The 18,535-nt window shown below is 34.1% G+C and overlaps 1 protein-coding gene across 2 annotated transcripts; it reads left to right on the plus strand.

Annotated features, from left to right (window-relative positions):
* Positions 1-421: 421 nt before the first annotated feature.
* Positions 422-18,061, plus strand: LOC130805341 (GBF-interacting protein 1-like). 2 transcript variants are annotated; one of them, XM_057670098.1, is made up of 11 exons: positions 422-902; positions 5,679-5,722; positions 9,184-9,289; positions 11,658-11,778; positions 11,903-12,237; positions 12,357-12,506; positions 13,412-13,799; positions 14,431-14,710; positions 14,992-15,144; positions 16,017-16,529; positions 17,191-18,061. In XM_057670098.1, the coding sequence occupies exons 1-11, from the start codon at positions 740-742 to the stop codon at positions 17,485-17,487; spliced, it is 2,550 nt and encodes an 849-aa protein (XP_057526081.1). In that variant the 5' UTR covers positions 422-739; the 3' UTR covers positions 17,488-18,061. The 2 variants fall into 2 exon arrangements, with proteins under 2 accessions (XP_057526081.1, XP_057526082.1); XM_057670099.1 differs by having other exon boundaries at positions 475-902; positions 16,023-16,529.
* Positions 18,062-18,535: the final 474 nt, after the last annotated feature.

The following is an 18,535-nucleotide window of genomic DNA, read 5'->3' on the forward strand; positions in this document are numbered from 1 at the left end:
TCCGTCCGGATTGAATTGACACCTAGTACCACACATCTTTACAATTGATCATGTCCCCTAGTGTCCGTATGGATTGAATGAAGCAGATATATCCAACCAATTGAAGGAGTAGTACACATGAAATAATTCATTAAACTCACATCTGTGACACCTTAAAGGCCATGTGTCTACATATCTGTTCATAAGTCCATTGAAATCATAAGTATGCCCATTGATTTCGTTGAGACAGCCAAACCCCGAACTTATATAGGTAGCTTCTCCTGGTTACCATACTTTCGTGAATAACAATAACAAAGTAAAATGGGTCTTTCCTTTTGTTGTCTTCATAACAAATAAAGTAATAACAATAACATTTACCATTACCTTTACCTCTATTCATACGTTCTCTTTCCATTACATTTTAACTTGTCACACCAAACACCTCTTAATCCCAAATCCAAAAATACACGAAAATAGAAAAGGTCGCAAAAGAATAGTAGTGTGAATTATGAATCGTGATTCGTGAAACACCAAAAGAGCCCTACGCATTCGCGAAGCCTTCAAGTTTTGCTCCCTCTTCCTCTTCTTTCTCCTCCTCTCTCTTTCTTCTTTTCTCCTTCTTTCCCGTAGATCAGTTCAATTCAAAATTCCCTAACCATTATAGCATTATTCACAATTATTTTTAGGGTTAAACAGAAATCAACTTGATCGGTGATATCAAATTGGTCGAGTTGTTTGTTTTGTTTTTCTGAGTTTGAAGATGAGCGGTGGGTTTAGGTCCTCAACAATTCCTACCAATGTGAGGAAGACGATTCAAAACATTAAAGAAATCACTGGTAATCACTCTGAAGATGAGATTTATGCAATGCTTAAGGAATGTTGTATGGATCCTAACGAAACCGCTCAAAAGCTCCTCCGTCAAGGTCCTTTTTTCTTCTCTCACAGCTTTGATTTAACTTCTCTATAAATTGGTCTTTTTAGGTTGTTTAATTGTGTTAGATTGCTTTATATGAAAATTTCTAAACCTAATGACTATGTAGTATCATAAAGTTAATTTCCCTGGTTGCTGTTTGAAAATTTCGACTCTAGAGTTTAAATTGTTCTTCTTCTAGGGGTTTCACTATTTTAGTGCTTCCTGGCTATTTGCTGAACTTTGAACAATATGAATGGGAGAATATGGGGAGTGAGTATTGGAGAGGGTAGTATTTAGGGATTCAGTTAAGAACAAGTGCTGATTACAATGTGGAGCGTGCCCAAAGAACATTGGATATTTCTTATAAAATTAGCGTTAATATGTGGCAGGCGTTGCATTAGGGCTTGGTTTGTTATTGGAATGTTAATTCTTATTCCCTCCGTCCCATTTAGTAGTTCCTTATGCAAGAGCTTTTTGGATATGCCGCAAACTCCATGTTTAGGGAGTACTGTTTTGTGGCTGAATTCTGTTTGATGACTTTTTGATGCAAAAACGTTTTTAGTAGAAAAATGTGGCTGTAATTTAGTTACTATGAATTTGTTTGGATATGAATTTTTTGATCATTAGAATTTGGTATTATTAGTTAATGGACTAGTTGTATGAGTATTGTTTATAGTTACTGCCGTCTACATACTGAGATGCTTGAGCAAAGGCTTTACTCTCATTCTAGGATTTTTATTTTTGGAAATATTAGAGATGTTGATGGAGCCGCTTTTAAAGGTTGACCCTTGCATCTGCTTCATAAATTAAACTTCTTGATAAGATTAGTTTGCTGTAGTTATATAATTTAAAAAGATTTTAGATTTGTATTATTATGTGTAAGTGAAGGAATCCATGTTTAATTCCTTAGAAACCTAGTCAATTGAAAATGGTCTTAATCCTAGCTAGGGATGTAAATTCGGTTTTTGGTTGGTTTTTCGAGACAATACCAAATTGAACCAAATTAAATTTTATTTTTACTTTTAAGTCTTAATCCAAATTAAATTATTTTAGAACCAAACAAAACCAAACTTACTCCCCAAGAAGTGAACTGGTTCGAAAAACCAAAGTTAAGTAACTGTGATATCTAAGATCTAAAATCACTTTATGTTAATCTCTCATAAAAATATTGTAGATTTGAAATGACAAAAAAAAAACATGTGATATGAAGAAATAAAAAATAAAAAGCTAAAAGCATAATCTCTTGAAATGAAAAACTTATTTACATAAAATCTGAATTGAAAGATCTAAAATGAAATTATAAACAGATCTAGAATAAAAATAAAGAACATAAAGAAGATGTGATGAAGTGACGGATGAAGAAGAACATGTTAATACATATGGTTGAACATGGACGAAGATTTGATGATGACGCAAAGATTCTCAGAGGAAGGAGGCATTTAGTAAAAATAGATTGGTATTGGTGCGCTACTATCACTTATCGTTATTTTTGAGCGATTGTTTAAGTTTTTCGCGGATTCCCTTCTTTCATGACTCATCAAATTAGTTAATATGTGGAGGCAAAATGGGGAAGGCTTTAGGGTTTAGTTGGACGTAGAAAAGCAAATTGGGTTTTGATTACATAAGGGCTTTGGGCCTTTTAGCCTCCCTCTTTCTTTATAATTTGGCCTTTAGGGACATAGGGCCTTTATTTTTGGAAAAAACAAAACAATACTCTTTGGTATTATCATTTGGTGTTCTGTTCAATTTTTCGATTTTCATGTTAAACTGAATCCAAATTGTAAAAGTTTAGTTTTTAAAATTTCAATCCAAATCCAAATCATATTTAAAAAATCAAACCAATTAATCAAATCGAATTTCTTGTTCGATTATGTTTGATTTTGTTTTCACATTTTAATCCTGATTACTTACATTTCTAATCCCTATGGACTCTACTAAATGAACTAGATATTTGGTAGTAATTTACAACAAAATTCTGTTGATTTAATGAGATTATCACTAATATTTATTTGCTTTGGTTTATGTGGCAAATTCCTGTCAAACAAGTTAGTCCTAAGTAGGTTCCAATTTCCTTTAGGGAAGTTATGTAACTTCCTTAATTACTTGATGCCACATGTTCGAGTAGACTTATGGGTAGTTACCACTTCGAAATGAGTTACTAGTCTTTGGAAACATTCTAATATTTAAGAGGGAAAAGAATTCAGCACAATCTCTCCATGACCATGCAAGTTACATGTCTAAGTAGATGAAGTGTAACTCCTTGTAACTTCTTCTAACCTCACACTTTAGATAACTTCTCTTAACGTTCATCGCCACGTGTTCTTTCCTACGTTTATAATGACTAGCTTGGCTTAATTTATGACTTTTAAATGCTTACAAACTAACAAAATTAATGGTGAAATTATAAATCTATGATAAAGTAGTACAAACATTTACAAATGAACTTAAGGTTAATGAGCCATGTTTAAGAACATAAAATATCCTAACAATAAACTTAAAGAATAAGATAAATTAGCCTTCGGTTGAGAAACGGATATGTTGGATGAATCTACGTCATATTAGTAGTCCTAATCTATTTGTTCCATAATATTTTCGTAGTTGTTACATTCTTTGGATGCGGAAATAAATACAAGAGCGTTTACTTTTATAGGCAAGTGGAAATAGTTTCTCACATACAATAATGATTCGTGTTCAAAATAATACTCCCGTTCTCTTGTGAAATTGCTCTAAATGCTATTTTAGTTTCTCATACTTTGTACAATTTCCCTTTTTTTTTTGCTCTGATCCCATTCCTTTTCTTCCATAGTGTAACTATGCGTTTTTTTACACCTTTACAACGCGAGAAATATCGATTTGTTTATTTTGAAAACCTTTACAAAGCGGCTGACATGATGCGATGCGACCTTGTTTTTATACTATGCTTTTTTCTAATTTCATCCACAAAATCATTCTATCTCTTCACCTTAATTGCTAATTTGTACATTCATTTGTTTTTTGTCTTATTCTTTGACTACTAATTAATATTATTTATCACTACAAAAGAGGGATGCAACTTCATGGAGACAATAGGAGTATGCTTTAGTAGATGTGAGTTAAATGTGTCATTGTGTCATATGATATAGGTTTAGTTTTATTCCACACAACAATTGCACTATGATGCCCCCACACACATAAATGGCTTTTGTGGGTTAGAGGGTGCTAGGCATACACGACTAGTGTTGCATGATTCATTAATCATCTCGTGGATCACGAATTAGAAAAAACTAATGGTCGATTTTGGATTATTTTTAGGCTATTTTTAGCGAATCACGATTCACAAATTCAAAAATTGAATTAGCTAGTGAAATAACATTGTACACAACCTTACCCTTAGAAAAAAGGTGTTTCAAATCAAAACTTGAGGGCAAATACCATGTAAAACATCACATAATTTAGAATGGCACATGATAATTCAAAACCAAAGAACAATTGTATCCTTGGATTCAACAAACATTTTCCTTTTTTTTCTTGTTTGAATATGAATTGATTAGCTTATATACCACAAAAGGCACATATACGTTGACAAAACTCTTTCTCATCACTTGGTTTAGGCAATGGCTTATGATAATACAACATTTATTACCGCAATGTCATTATGTGACTTCTACTCCATAAGTTTGCAGAGATGGGATATATGTTATTATACTCTTTTAATAATAAATAGGTTAGTTTAATTCACCTATGATTAGGGATGGTAGTGGAATTAATACTCAAAACTTTTTTTTTTTGGATTTGAGCTTGGTCAAATCCAAGTCGAATATTGATTTCTCGTACGGATTTGGGTCCCAACAAAATATCCAGACTAGAATCCTTGGATCATTGTTTTGTTATAAAAATGGGGCACAAAAATAACTACCTCCAACCTTCTTTCTTGTTTATACTCATTTCACTCTATCTTTCTCTTTCTTCTACATTTTCCTCTCTGCTTTTCTTCAATCAGACACTGTTGTCTAGCTTCTTGACAATGTCTAATTCATTGTTTCTCTTTTTTTCTTTCTTAAAACTCTTTTAATTTATCCATCTGTTTATTTGTCTTTAATTTTTGACCTAATTTCACCTAATATTTAACCTGCATTTGAATTGTTGCATTTTTGAATTTCAAATTAGAGAAATTTCTACAAAACATGGAATGTTTTTTGTTCCATAATAATTTGGCGCAGTTATGTTTTGTTTTAGGCCTTATCTGTATTTATCCTTCTATATGTTGTGAAATTGAATCTAATGAATGCGAGGAATCATATTTCGACAATGCTTATTTTGGACACGTATTAGACCCGAATCCGTACATAGATCCTTGAGATCCGTGGTTATGCATTTGACTTTGTAAATCTGGACCCTGTATATTTGGACGTGCGGATCCATGTCTAGATCTAAGTTTTACCTTAGACAACACATCTCATCCGATCTAGACGTGACCTGTTGCCATCCCTACCCATGATAGCAAAATTTGTCTTTATGATTTGTGATATAACTTTTCAATACTCTAATGCCATAAAGTGACTTCCATGTAGGGGAAGCATAATAGGATAACATGTGACAATAATATAACAAATTTCTTATAGTGACCTCCTTTTTTCTAAAAATTATTTTAGAGGATTATCATTTTATCCAGCCTCATATGTACCAAATAGAATGTTAACATTAGCATCTTTTGTTGTAGTATCATAATCACATACTTTTAAATTTGTGATTCATGTGTTGTTCTCTTCGTTCTTCATTTGATGTTTTGTTCTTATGTTTTCTTTAGATCCCTTCCATGAAGTTAAAAGGAGAAGAGATCGGAAAAAAGAGGTATGTTGTGAATGAAGTGTATAAGTTGCGGAAGGCCATATGCTCTTTTTGTTGTAAAATTATGCATTTTTTGCTCCATAATTATTGTTTCAGTGGCTATGCCAATGTTTATTATACTTTATTTGTATTTGGGACTAGGTAACACTATTTGTGTTTTCCAATTGCTTATTATAATTTACATATTTTAAATTTATAAGTCATACTTATGCCCTTCCTCCACTTTTTCCTTTCTCCCTCTCACATGCACCGCCACAATGCTAGTTTCTAATGTTTTCATATGTGTGAATATTCTTTTCATTTTACTTTTCTTTCACCGATTTACTAAGAATAGATTAGAGGTAAGAAAATGTGTCTTAGGAGAGGGGAGTGACCTGTGACCAAGGGCGGACCTAATATGTAGTCCATGATTAAATTGACATCACATAATTTAGTGATTTGGTTGTACCTTTAGTATTTCACATTTTAGACCAAGGTTCAACCGTTCAATTCCTACTCCCATTCGCACAATGGGTTATTTTAAATTAATTTTTTGTTTTTTAAAAAAATATTATTTTTGTTTTTTAAATTTGCATTTAACTTCAAATTTTCTGGTTGTTTTTGTTATTAATTTGATACAAATTAAAACTTTCTTTTGGTAAGTATTTTGCTTTTTGGGAATCACTCCTTATAGCATAACTTGAGGATATGAACTTTGGTTCAACTTTGGAAAACATGTAAGTGGTAGTATTTCTATGGAAATGTTGGTTTAAATATGCACAATATTCGAGTTTTTTTTTTTGAAAAAATTAATGGAAAATTTGTTAAAATCTACTTATAAAAACTATCTATTTGTCAAAACCTACCTACAATAAATTTTTAGTCAAAAACTACCTTTAAAAATATGTTTCTTTGCAAATGATTACCAACTAACCTTTTTCATCCGTTGACTGTTAAGTCGTTTTCATATAAAAGTTCTTTATTTATATATTCAAAACAAGGAAAATATAAACCAAATTAAACCTTCTCATCTTCAACCTTGGTCATATCCTCCCTTCCCCTGCTTGACAATCAATGCTCAGAGACCTATTTCTTGTCATGTCCTCCATCCAACAACCCTTTGTCTTTTCTAATCTCCCTTGTAGCTACTAAGGACGTAAATCACTCAAAGTACTGTTTAAAGATGGTAAACCAACTAGGTGTCATCTAAGGAACAAACCATGGATGAATCTCCAAATAAGGAATAACTTAATGTTTGTCTTTCCTTAAAACCCTGTTAAAATAAATTAGAAACCATCAAGAAGTTATTAAAAAATCCAACATGAATCTTAGCTGGTTTAAAGTGTTAGTAGTGGTTTTTGGTGAGTATAAGAAAAAGTCTGCCATTTGAGGAGATAAATGATGAGATAAAACTAAGTTAGATTCGGTAGTTTGAAATAGAATTGAACATAGGCAAAGGATGAGATTATAATCCCACGAAAACAACACATGAGCCAGAGTCTTTTTGCTACAAGAGTATCTAAATTTGAGTTAGAAAGACATTTGATTTTGGAATAAGATTTGGGAAGTACATATGAAATAAGAAAAGAATCGCAAAAGAATGAAATTTTGGAAATGTATAGGAAGTTGTTGAAGAACTAGATGAAACAACAAAACTTGAAGTTGTAGGAGTATGACAAGTAAGAGCAAAGGAAGGATCTTCAATGCTTTTCCTGGGTAGGTAGGGATAGAGACGCAAACGGGAGAGCAGGGAAATGGTGAAGGAAAAGAGTTTTTTTATGTTTTGTTTTTCCTTTTTTAATAAATTGAATTAAAATTAAAATTTAATTATAGTCAAATGAACTTTAATGGTCAAATAGATGGAAAAAATTATTTAGTGCCCTTACAAAGAAACTATTTTTATGGGTTATTTTGACAAAAAATTTATTGTTGGTAGTTTTGACAAAATGTTAAATTTTATAAGTAGTATTTTATAATTTTTCCAATTTAAATATAAATTTCTGACATCACTTTTTTTCTTCTTTTTTGGATCTGCCTGTGCTTGTAATTTGCCTAATGAAAACAATGTTATTATTTGTGGTTGTTCAAATTATTGGACAAGACCGAAGTGTGGCTACTTCAAGGAGATTTGAAGTGGCATAAATAAGGGATGGTTCCAAACAAAGTTCTTTTAATATTTTAATGCCAAGATGGATGTGCTCTCGCCTGAAGTGATTTCGAAAGTTTGGTTTGAAATCATGGAGATAAGAATGACAAAAAAGAAAAAAAAAAAAAAAAGCTTCTGAGACTGCTTTTGGGTAGATACTTTCCCTTTAGTGATATTTATGAAGACTTTTACTTATAAGAGAATACAATTCACTGATTTGTTTATTGGGTGTGAGGTGGGACTGGAGCTTTAAAATTTTGGGAATTTAAAATGTTAAAGGATTCCTAATCTCTCTTTACCTTATCTTATTAGTGCATTGTTCTCCTCCTTAACCCTGAATTTGCTATTTTTTTTATGCAAGCTTTGACAGCCTACCATAGTCACTGGCGTGTGATTCTTACCCTTGGATGATTAATGCTCAAACATCGATTGCATTGAGAGTTTCAGATTTAGAAACCGAGGATTGCCTTACTCCTACTTTTACCCTGGCATTAGACATTGCTATTCATTTTGTTTGTCTCATCTGTGCTTTGAAGTCACCTATCATTGTTGATGGTGATTACATATTATGTTTTTCATTTTAAGACAATATTTTTATGTGCGAGATACACTAGGTATGATAATGATGATGATGATGAGTTCAAGACGATTTTTGCTCGAGTTTCTTGAACGTTACTTTAAGCCAGACACACATAACATTTCTAATAGGATTATTTAGATACTTCTGAAATCGTTAATGTTTGCTAAGTTCCAGGATTTTTAAGATATCACTAGGCATGCTCTACATACCTTATTGCTTCTCATGAGAGAAAGAGGATGGAGTTGATAGATTGTGCAACTGTGGTTGAAATGAATTCTTGATCAGGGCCTTTGGTTATCGCACTATAGCTTAGGAGGAATTATGCTATATAGATTTACAAAGTACAATTTTGATTTTGACAAATTTGTGCCGTTTTTTGTGATTTTCCTCTTTCAATTCTTTTTCTCTAAATAAATTCTTTGTATAATCTATTATTTGATTAGTTGGGAAGTATCAAGACTTGCACTTCCATGGTAGTTTACTGTAATTCTTTAGTGTCTTAATTTATTTTTCTTTTATTTAGATGCTTAACTGTCTTAAGTTCTGGATATGAAATTCTAGTTAGGAACTTAAGTTCTTCCTTGATATGTGTGCTTTCTTTTTTACTTCTTCACAAATCACAAGTCATCCCTATTTAAATTCTGTGTTTGGTGTTCTATTTATACAATGACTGCCTTTGTTGGCTACTGTAGCTATTGTTGGATTGCTATTAACATTTTGCATTCTGAGTTTTGTTCTGTGTTTATTTGTATGCTTCAGAATCGGACTAGCCCAGAGATTGCAGATTCACGGTGGAGATCAGGTCCTAAAGAACAAAGTGGTCGAGGTGGTAGGGGAAATCATGCAATACGTTATGCAGCTCATGGTAAATTGAAAGCTATAATTGCTCTTGTCAGTGCTGTTCATTATCTCCAATTACAATTTAGACACAATTTTTTTTTATTCTAATGATAATATTTTTCTTTGTTGGATAAGGAACTTATTTCAAATTTTTTTTATTGATGTCATATTTCTTTGTCGAGATATGTACAACCATAAAAACATTGCCAAAGCCTTTTTTTCAAATGATTGGGGTTGAAAACACCATTCAATAAATCAATGATCGTCCACATTGATTCTCCTTCTCCATTCATTTTGATTATCTACCATCATATATTTTAAATGTAGATTCTTCATTTTTTTTCATGCTTTTCCTCTAGGTCTTATTTGGTCTTCCTCTTCCACTTTTTGAATGCCTCAAGTTTGAATTTTGTATAATCTGCTTCGCCAACACTCCTTCGTTGCATATGCCTAAACCACCTTAAACAATTTCTTTTCATTTTTACTCGATATCTATGATACTTAGACATGTTCTTATGCATTAGTTTCGAATACTATTCTTCAAAATATGTCTACTCATCCATCAAAGCATCCGCGTTTTGGCTATTCCTTTCTTTCTATAATAATCGTTTCTAAAAGCCCAACATTATGATCTATATATACATGTAGCTATTTTATTGGTCGTCCAATCAAATTTCCCTTTAGCTTTTTTGTGCGTGGGGGTGGGGGACACCTTGATCACATAATATCCTTATTGCATTCTCTCTATATTTGATTTTTTGTGATGTTAGTGATGTTAATTGACATCACTTTAATGAAAAAAAAGTAATGTTACAATTTAGGGGAGCTCAAATAGACTCCACTAATTTATAGAGAAAAAAAAACATTTTGAAGAAAAAGCTAGCTTTGAAAGCTAATTGCTTTTGTATTAAATGCTACTAACACGTAATGCTACCTTATAGATAATATAACATCTAGTCTCTTGAGAGACCGTCTCTTTGAGAGATGTGTCTCAAGCCCAGTCTATTAAAGAATAATGTCTACTTATTGTATTCTTAATGCCTACTTACATTGTCCTTAATGCCAACTTTTAGTATGTTAAATGTCTATTTACATCATTCTTAGTGCCTACTTACTATATTTTAAAAAATATATAATGGACCGGCCCATTTAGAGATAGTCTCTCAAAGAGACCGTCTCTCCCGAGAATTTGTGATAATATAAAGGTATTTTGTTGGGCCCTTAGGCTACTAACTACACATCATATGTACATTCAAATAAAATACAACCTCTAACAAACTATTAAAATGAAAGGAAAATGAAATTAAGATTCTCTACAACAAAAACACTGATGAGGAAATAAATTAAAGTAATAAATCTATAAAAAGTAATCCTCTGTCTGACTTATTTTGCGTCATTTAGGTGACAAAAGCGCTTACATCATGACTAGAATTGATGCAAAATGAGTGGGACAGAGGAGTAATACTTCTCTATCCCAAAGAAATAGCCACAAGTACAAATGGGGTGAAAATAAAGAAAAGTGAGTATAAGTGGTAAAAAATATTTTTTATGGAAACGTTGAAAAATGTGTGGATGAGATGAAAAGATGCGGTAAATTAAATACGTGGATGGGGATTAAAGAAAGAGTAAGTCATGACCAAATGTAGAAATGAGGCAAATTAAATGGGATGCACTAAGAAGGAAAATGAGGCTAATCGTTTGGGACTCATGAGCAATCTGTTTTGTTTTGATTTTTTTTTCTTAAATCTTATAAAAACAAACAAGCCCAAATTGGCTAGTGGTCACATATCAATGGTCAAGTTGTCTCATGTAAGACCATTGCAAAAAGAAAAGGGCTTAGGGTTGAACCTTGGAGAAGGCCAATTGTAGTTAGGAAGTCTTTTGTTGCCCTTCCACATGTTCTAATATTTATCTCCGCTCCTACATATCTTGCACTAATTTATTTTTTTTCGGAATACCCTTCTTTTGTGATTGGTCACTAGGGTATTTCTTTTGGTATCTTGATGTATTCCCTTTTGGAATATAACATGCGCTAGTCCTCTTTCTAACTCTATTGTATCCACCAACTGTTACATTTGATGGGTTACTTTCATCGTAGATTTCCTTGGCATAAACTATGGTGCTGCAACACTTGTATGTGCAATCCATGCTTATTTTTTCTAGAAGTCAGCTTGTTACCCTTCAAAGTTTCATTATGTGTTACTTTTTACTGTTTTTGATAATCGGTCCTGACAGTTCTTTATGTTTTCTTTTTGGATTCTTCTTTTACTCTTTGTTAATTTTCTTCTAGAGGTTGCATGATATCTTTTTTTGTTTGTGATGTTCTTGCAATGCAGTAATGTCAACTTTTTCATTGCGTCTGTTCCTTATCCTAAAAAAGTTGGTTCTTTCAGGTGCTGGGGCTGGAAAAAGTATTCCTGCCAAGGAGAATGGAATCAGTCTAGCTTCTAACAAAGCTGGTTCTGTTCTTTGTTCTCCAGTAGTTCAGGAGATAAACAAGAAAGATGATGGAAGGTCATTTTTTTATCTTAACTATTTCTCATTATGCAGCTATTCACATCATTCACATATGATCATCTTGGTTAGGCACTTTATAGTTTTGGGTTTAAATGTATAGTCTCTTGTTTATCTTCTACAGCTCTGCGATAGAACTTGTGAATAGTCCCGTTGATATGGTCTCAGGGGGTACTAGAGCTGTGAATGCCCCAGATACTTTCTCTGGAATTGCTACCAAGGAAATTGAGTCACAACCACATAATGTTGGATACAGGAGATCCAACATGGTGTCTGCAGCAAATGCGGAAGTCATCAAGCCAGAGATTGTCGGTTCTCCTGCTTCAGATCCTGTTATGGTTCCATCAAATAATTTGCATTTTACTGCTGTTGTTGGTGCCATTAAACGTGATGTAGGAAACTATCATTCCCCTGTGGAGCCAAATATAAATTTATCTCTTGAAAACAAATCTAATGCTGGTAATGATGATTCTATAATTTAAGACTTGTTTGATATATCTTTTTTTGGCTCCATAAACTCTTAGAAAAACTAGTATTTTTATGGATGCTAAACTCTTTTGGTGGACATTTTGTACTAGGAAATATGGGTGGTAAGTCACAAGTAGTTGGAAAGACTCACACTGCAGAAATTATGCAATCTTCATCAATGTGTCCTGGGAGCTCTTCATCAAGTCGACCTTCTTCTAACTATGGTAGTCGGTCCCAACAAGATTTAGTCTCTCATAAAGGTTATTACAGTTCCTTTCTCTTTGTTTTTTGTAATTTTCCTTTACTTGTGAAATGGCGCGCCACAAGAAAAATGTGTTTCTGTGTGCTCTTTATTTTCAGTTGTGTAGAGGCAAAAGAAACTCGTTAAATTTGTACTCCAGCATTTTGTGCAGATGTCCATTGGATATATATTGATTTTGAAAAACTATAGTTGCTCTTTTTAAATAGTTGCACTGATAATGCCTCGCATTCTTTCTAAGTTTTGAAAAAATGGAATATGTAAAATTAAACTGAAAATTGGATTTATTACCTACTGGCGCAATGCTTGATTTTGTGTTGTCAATTGTTATTAAAGAAAAACGTCGTAGAACGGTAAAAGGTTGGAACATTGAGGAGCTTAGAAAAGGAAGAGGAAAGCCGGAGAATGTCATAAAAAATGGGGGTTTGTTAGAGCATATGACAATAAATAGTAGTGAATGGAAATGAATATCTGTAGATGATTATTTGAATTGATTTTGTTAGTTGTAATTAAGTATTGGACATTATTATCTGGTCGAATTCTCTTTGTTAGCGGTAATGTTCCACTTGTTTTGGTTCATTTTTCCGTCCCCATTTTGTTGGATTAAGCTTTGACATTGTTGTTGTCAATTGCTGGTATTGAATTTGTGCATCTTCGGAGGAGCCACTTTTTGCTAGTATTTGTAGGACTTGGTTTTTTCATTTAGTGTTTGTTAAAGCTGCTGGGGCTTTTATGAGCCACTCGATCAGATTTATAAAAAGAAACTCTTTGCTCTATGTTGCGGGCAACATGTTGTCTTACATTTGCTTACTGACTTATGTTCACCCACACCCACCCAAATTCGTTGCCGTATTCTGTCAATGGTGTCAAAGTTTTTCTTGAATTGACTTTCCTTATGTTCTTCAGTGGGGCCTAATAAAGAGTGGAAACCAAAGGTGATCAATGTAAACACTGTTGAAGGACCGGAAGCACCAGCTGCATCTGAAGGCTTGGCTATTCCTACCAAGGTTTGTGCACACAATCAGTCTGTGGAAAGCAATACTGATTCAAAAGTTTCGACCAACAAGCTCTGTAAGGATCTTAATAAGCTGCATGTCAGAGAAGCTCAGCATGTCATCATTCCAAATCACATTCATGTTCCTGATGCTGTGCGAACTAGTTTGAGTTTTGGAAGCTTTGACTCCGCTTTGATTATTCCCTCAAAATCCTTGAGTGAATCTGAAACTGAAAACTCGAAATCGATTTCTGAGACAGAGCAGGGAATTGAAGAATTTGTGAGGGAGGAGGCCACAAGGTTTGTATGAATTTTTTTGTTACAATATGTGATCAACTCATTAACCCCTTTTTGCACCCTTTCTGCCGCTTTTTCTTCTTTCTCCCCTAATACTTTCAATATGTGAAATCTCAGGCTCTATTAACTTTCTAAGAAATAAGCACCATTAGAGGGAGCTGTTACATTAACCTTTCCTTGAAGTGGACACAGTGTTACATTATGCATGCGTTCTTATTCCGTTCTTCTCAGTTCCACTCTCTTTTCCTTGAAGAGGACACGGTGTTATATTTACCTTTTAATATTCACATTAAGGAGTTCTTGTCAAATTGTACGTGTGTACACAGGGAGAGAATACAACATTTGTTAATTTCTAAAGTAAACTCTGAAAACTTTAATCTTAGTAGTTTTTCTTAGTTTTATGATATGGCGAGTGCAGTCGTACTTTGTACCCACATCTCTTACTGGATTATATCACATTCTGGGGTTACTAAAACTTTCTAGCTTCCTTGCAAATTTTGTCCATTGCATGCGCATGTTGAATTTTTTGTCCGAGTGAAATGTATCTGATTCTTTCAGTTTCTTGTCTGGAGTGCATAGGAATGTACTTTCAATCATTTAATCTTGCCTTACTTATCCTGCTTTTAATCTGCAGTCAAAACAATTTGACACCTGGAGAAGGAGCTGATTATGCTAATCATTCTGAATCACCCAAGCAAGTAGAAAGCTTGTCATCTGATGTTATTGTGCCAGCTAGTTCAGTGGCTGAGTTTTGTGAGTCTACGGAGACCGATAGTGGCAATCAACATTCCAGTGTTCATATGTCTGACGGCTTTAATTTTGGTCTTATGCCACCAACACTTGGAAACCCATTAGGATCAATGGAAGCCTCTGATAATCAAGCGCACGATGCTGCCAGAGCTTCTAGCGTTTTTGTAAGTGTTTTTTTTTCTGTTGACCTTTTTCTAACACAGGATCATTGCTTTTGGATCTTTTTGTCAGATGGATGTTTCGTGAACTGATCCTACTATCCAGTTGATTGTACATCATAGATGCAGGGGTGGGTGGATCATGAGTGCGGGTTTTGGAGTTATTCCAGAACAGCTAGTAGCATGCATGCTGCTGTTGTAGTATTTGACAGCTTCTATTTCTCAGCTTTCTTTTCATGTTTGTTTGATTGAGGTTTTTGATTTCCTTATCTGATTTATTGTTCAAGGTACAACAACCGGTGGATCCTTCAAGTTTCTATACCCAATATTATCGTTCTGGAGCGGAAAGTGATGCCCGTGTTTCTCCTTTTCCGATACATGAAGTTGCTTCCAAGTACAGTGGGAATGTTGCAGCCTTGTCTTTACAACCTCCCACAGAGGTTTGTATGCTCACTCCAGTATTTGTAAAAGATTTTATACCATAATGTAAGGGTCTGCTTTTAGAATGTAGAACAACATGGTTTCTACTATCTTCTTTCATAGTGATCATTGGACTCTGCTGTTAAGCAGAAGTATTATCTCTGAATCTTGAACCTAATGTATGCTTAAAGATATATGTGAATGGATTTTTGAAGTATACTTTTCTGCTCCTCTCATCATATTTTCCAATAGCTTCTTAGTTGAACCTTATAAAGTTTCCTTTATGGAATCCTTTTCTTCAAATTCAAGCTAGCTTTCTACTTCTGGTGCTGTTGCTACCCTGATGAACGTTGTAGTTTTTTTCCCTTTTGGATTCAAACAGTCATAGTAAGTCTCATAGAGGACCTTTCACCTTTTTTTGTTCTTGGACTGTCCCAAAGCTTTATTTTACTTCTGATTTTCATATTGGAAAATATACATTTTATTTTTACAGTTTACTCGCTTCTTAAGAGGTTTAAGATTCCAGTGTCAGGCTGACATAAGATTGATACACTGTTATCTCGCTACGACGCTACCTAGTTCATAGAAGAAAAATTGGTTATCGAAGCTTTTAGTTGTCACCTTAGAACATGCTAGACAAATGACGGATGAGTCATAAGCAGCATGCTGCATATGTGCTTACCTTTTTTTAAACTCTGATGAAAGTGGTTATTGTGTGAAATTGCAATGAAAATTATCTATCTTTGAATTTTGAAGTGAAGTCTTCTTATATAATATTGTCCAGATGGTTATTTTTGCCAGTCAATTATTCCTATTTTATTAGAGCAATGACGCATCGTGATTTTATTGTATGATAGTTTCTGCAGTGCTTAATTTTCCTTGTTTGTCCCAGTTGCAGAGTGCAAATCCTTTAGTCTTGTCCACAGCAGCTCAAACGCCACCTGCAACTCAAGCTGCTGGGGTGATGCAAAACACTGTAGCTGTTACTCAACAGCCTATACCTATTTTCCGCCAACCAGCTGGAGTTCATATACCCCATTACCCTCCAAATTATATTCCTTATGGACATTATTTTCCTCCATTTTATGTCCCACCTCCTTCCACGCACCAGTTTCTTGGTAATAATGCTTTCCCTCAGCAAGCTCAGGAAGGCAGTGTATATCCAGCACAGCCTGTAGTGGCAGTTACTCCTACAGCAGTTAAATTTCCAATATCTCAGTTTAAACCACCTGGCAGTGCTGGGAACTCTATGCACATGGGTATGACTGGAGCTTATGGTCTATATGGAGCGTCCCAAGCTGGTTACAATTCTATTTCAGCTACTGTTGCTGGGAACTTAGCCGCAAATGAAGATCTAGCTGCATCTCAATCTAAGGAAAACAACTTGTATATCACTGGGCAGCAGGTTAGCAACTTAGGTTACTCTTGCCCTTTTCTACTTTGTTTTATTGTAATTACAAATGAACTTATAAGAATAACTTAATATAGTTGTATTGTATGATATGGTCAATCTACTACTGTACGTGCTTCAGTTTTTGGGAAAAAAATGAGTGGGAATGTATAGGGGAGAATGTTAAGAGGGAAATTGCTTCTTGAATATACTTCCAGTATCTGCATAGTGCATTTTAGAAGAAATCACTCATAGTCATAGGATTAAAATTTCGTGAGTTTTATGTTTATTACTAACCTTTACATCATTTTTCTTTCTGTACTAACAAGTGACTAAAATGACATTTTGACCATTACAGCATTTTTCTTTCTGTACTGACAAGTAGTGTGATGTATGATATACTTTTGTATTTTGCATGCCTTGCTTTTTCGTCCATGTTGAGCAATGTTGGGACGAAATTGACTATGATTTGCAGTGCTTCCAAGTTCTGGCTTATTCTACCAACTAATTGAGATTTTAATTAAATTCAATCTTTACAGTTAATTTTGTTGGGTTGAGGTGATCCATTTTTTGTTCCATTAACATAACTCTGAAGAGTCCACTTTTAATTGCTTTCACGAGGTTAATTATTTTAATTGCTTGTGGTTTGCTGAGTTAGAATTTTGTTATGTTGCAGAGTGAATGTCCAGCTGTCTGGATTCCTGCACTAGGTCGTGACATTTCCAGTTTGCCAGTGAACTCTTTTTACAATATTTCTCCTCAAGGCCAGCACGTTACTTTTGCACCTACACAGGCAGGTCAAGGGACCTTCGCTGGTTTATACCATCCTGCTCAAGCAGTTACTGCAACAACTGTGCATCCCCTTCTACAACAGACGCAGCCCATGCCTGGTGTTGTTGATATGATGTGTGCAACAGCTAGTGTATATCAACATCCTCAGCATGCACAGATCAACTGGCCGAATAATTACTGATCTGGAGCAATGCATTTTTCTTGTAATTTACACAAGAGAATCCTTCCTTATTGGGAGTGTCAAGTTTGGAGTATAACAAAAATTATACAGGAGTTAACTGTGGTGTGTAACTTCATAAAAGCAGGCCAAAGGTTCCAAAGGTATCTTCTGGTGACTGGTGGTGCTAAATCGAGGTATAGAAGAATCTTCTGTTGACTATATATTGCAAATTTTAGCTAGCTTGAGGTGATATGAGCAGGTATATTTCCCGCTGTTGGTATGAGTTATCTAATCTTCCTGAGCAATTTTTCGAAGTTTCTCCTTTTTCAAATCAAAGTTTTGTTCTAGAATTTACCTGGAGTGACTGGTAGTAATGTATTTTCATTGTTGATGAAAGTTAGGATTTTCTAAAAAGGCTAAGATTTAGGTTAGCGAGATTGCCCCCTCTTGTCCGATTTTTTCTTTCTGTTCCATTATTTTGTAAAGTGAATTTTGTTGGAAAGAAAAGGATGTATTGAATGCTGAAACTGTTGTATTTGGTATAAGCAAAAGCAGCTCTCAATTGTTTTAGTTTATACATGCTGTCTCTTTACCATCTCTTTTCTATTTTGGGTTTAGACTGTTGTAGACTGGTGTATGGATGCTGGTTTGTGCTTCGAGTTTAAAACTTTTGTCTATGATTCGCGAAGGCTGTCTGCAGCTGCTGCATCCTAAGTACTGAAGAATGCATCCTCTTATTTCCCCTTTTTCATGCTTTTTGAAAAATTACTCATTTGTGTGGCTCTCTTTTTTGCAATAAATGCCATATGGTTGGTTATTTTTGTGAGGGAAAAAGCTGTGAAATTTTGAAAAACATAAGACAAAAAAATAAAAAAAATTAACAAAATAAACTAAGAATCAAACTTATTTCAAAAGTAAGCGTGAAATTTTCAAATCTGAGGTTTGGGGCTGTTTGCAGTTACTAACTGCGAACAGGTCAAAAAAGATAAAATAGTTGTTCGTACTTACTAACTGCGAACAGCTATTTGAACTGTTTTTGTGCAACATTCTGTTTGCAGTTACTAACTAA

The sequence above is a fragment of the Amaranthus tricolor genome, chromosome 2, assembly GCF_026212465.1.
Source record: "Amaranthus tricolor cultivar Red isolate AtriRed21 chromosome 2, ASM2621246v1, whole genome shotgun sequence".
NCBI classification, from domain to species: domain Eukaryota; kingdom Viridiplantae; phylum Streptophyta; class Magnoliopsida; order Caryophyllales; family Amaranthaceae; genus Amaranthus; species Amaranthus tricolor.

Excerpts from the sequence above, each read along its gene's own strand:
- LOC130805341 (XM_057670098.1), top strand. The coding sequence starts at position 740 with ATGAGCGGTGGGTTTAGGTCCTCAACAATTCCTACCAATGTGAGGAAG. Across the intron at positions 11,779-11,902 it reads AACAAGAAAGATGATGGAAG|CTCTGCGATAGAACTTGTGA; the intron begins GTCATTTTTTTA and ends TATCTTCTACAG. Across the intron at positions 16,530-17,190 it reads TGTATATCACTGGGCAGCAG|AGTGAATGTCCAGCTGTCTG; the intron begins GTTAGCAACTTA and ends GTTATGTTGCAG.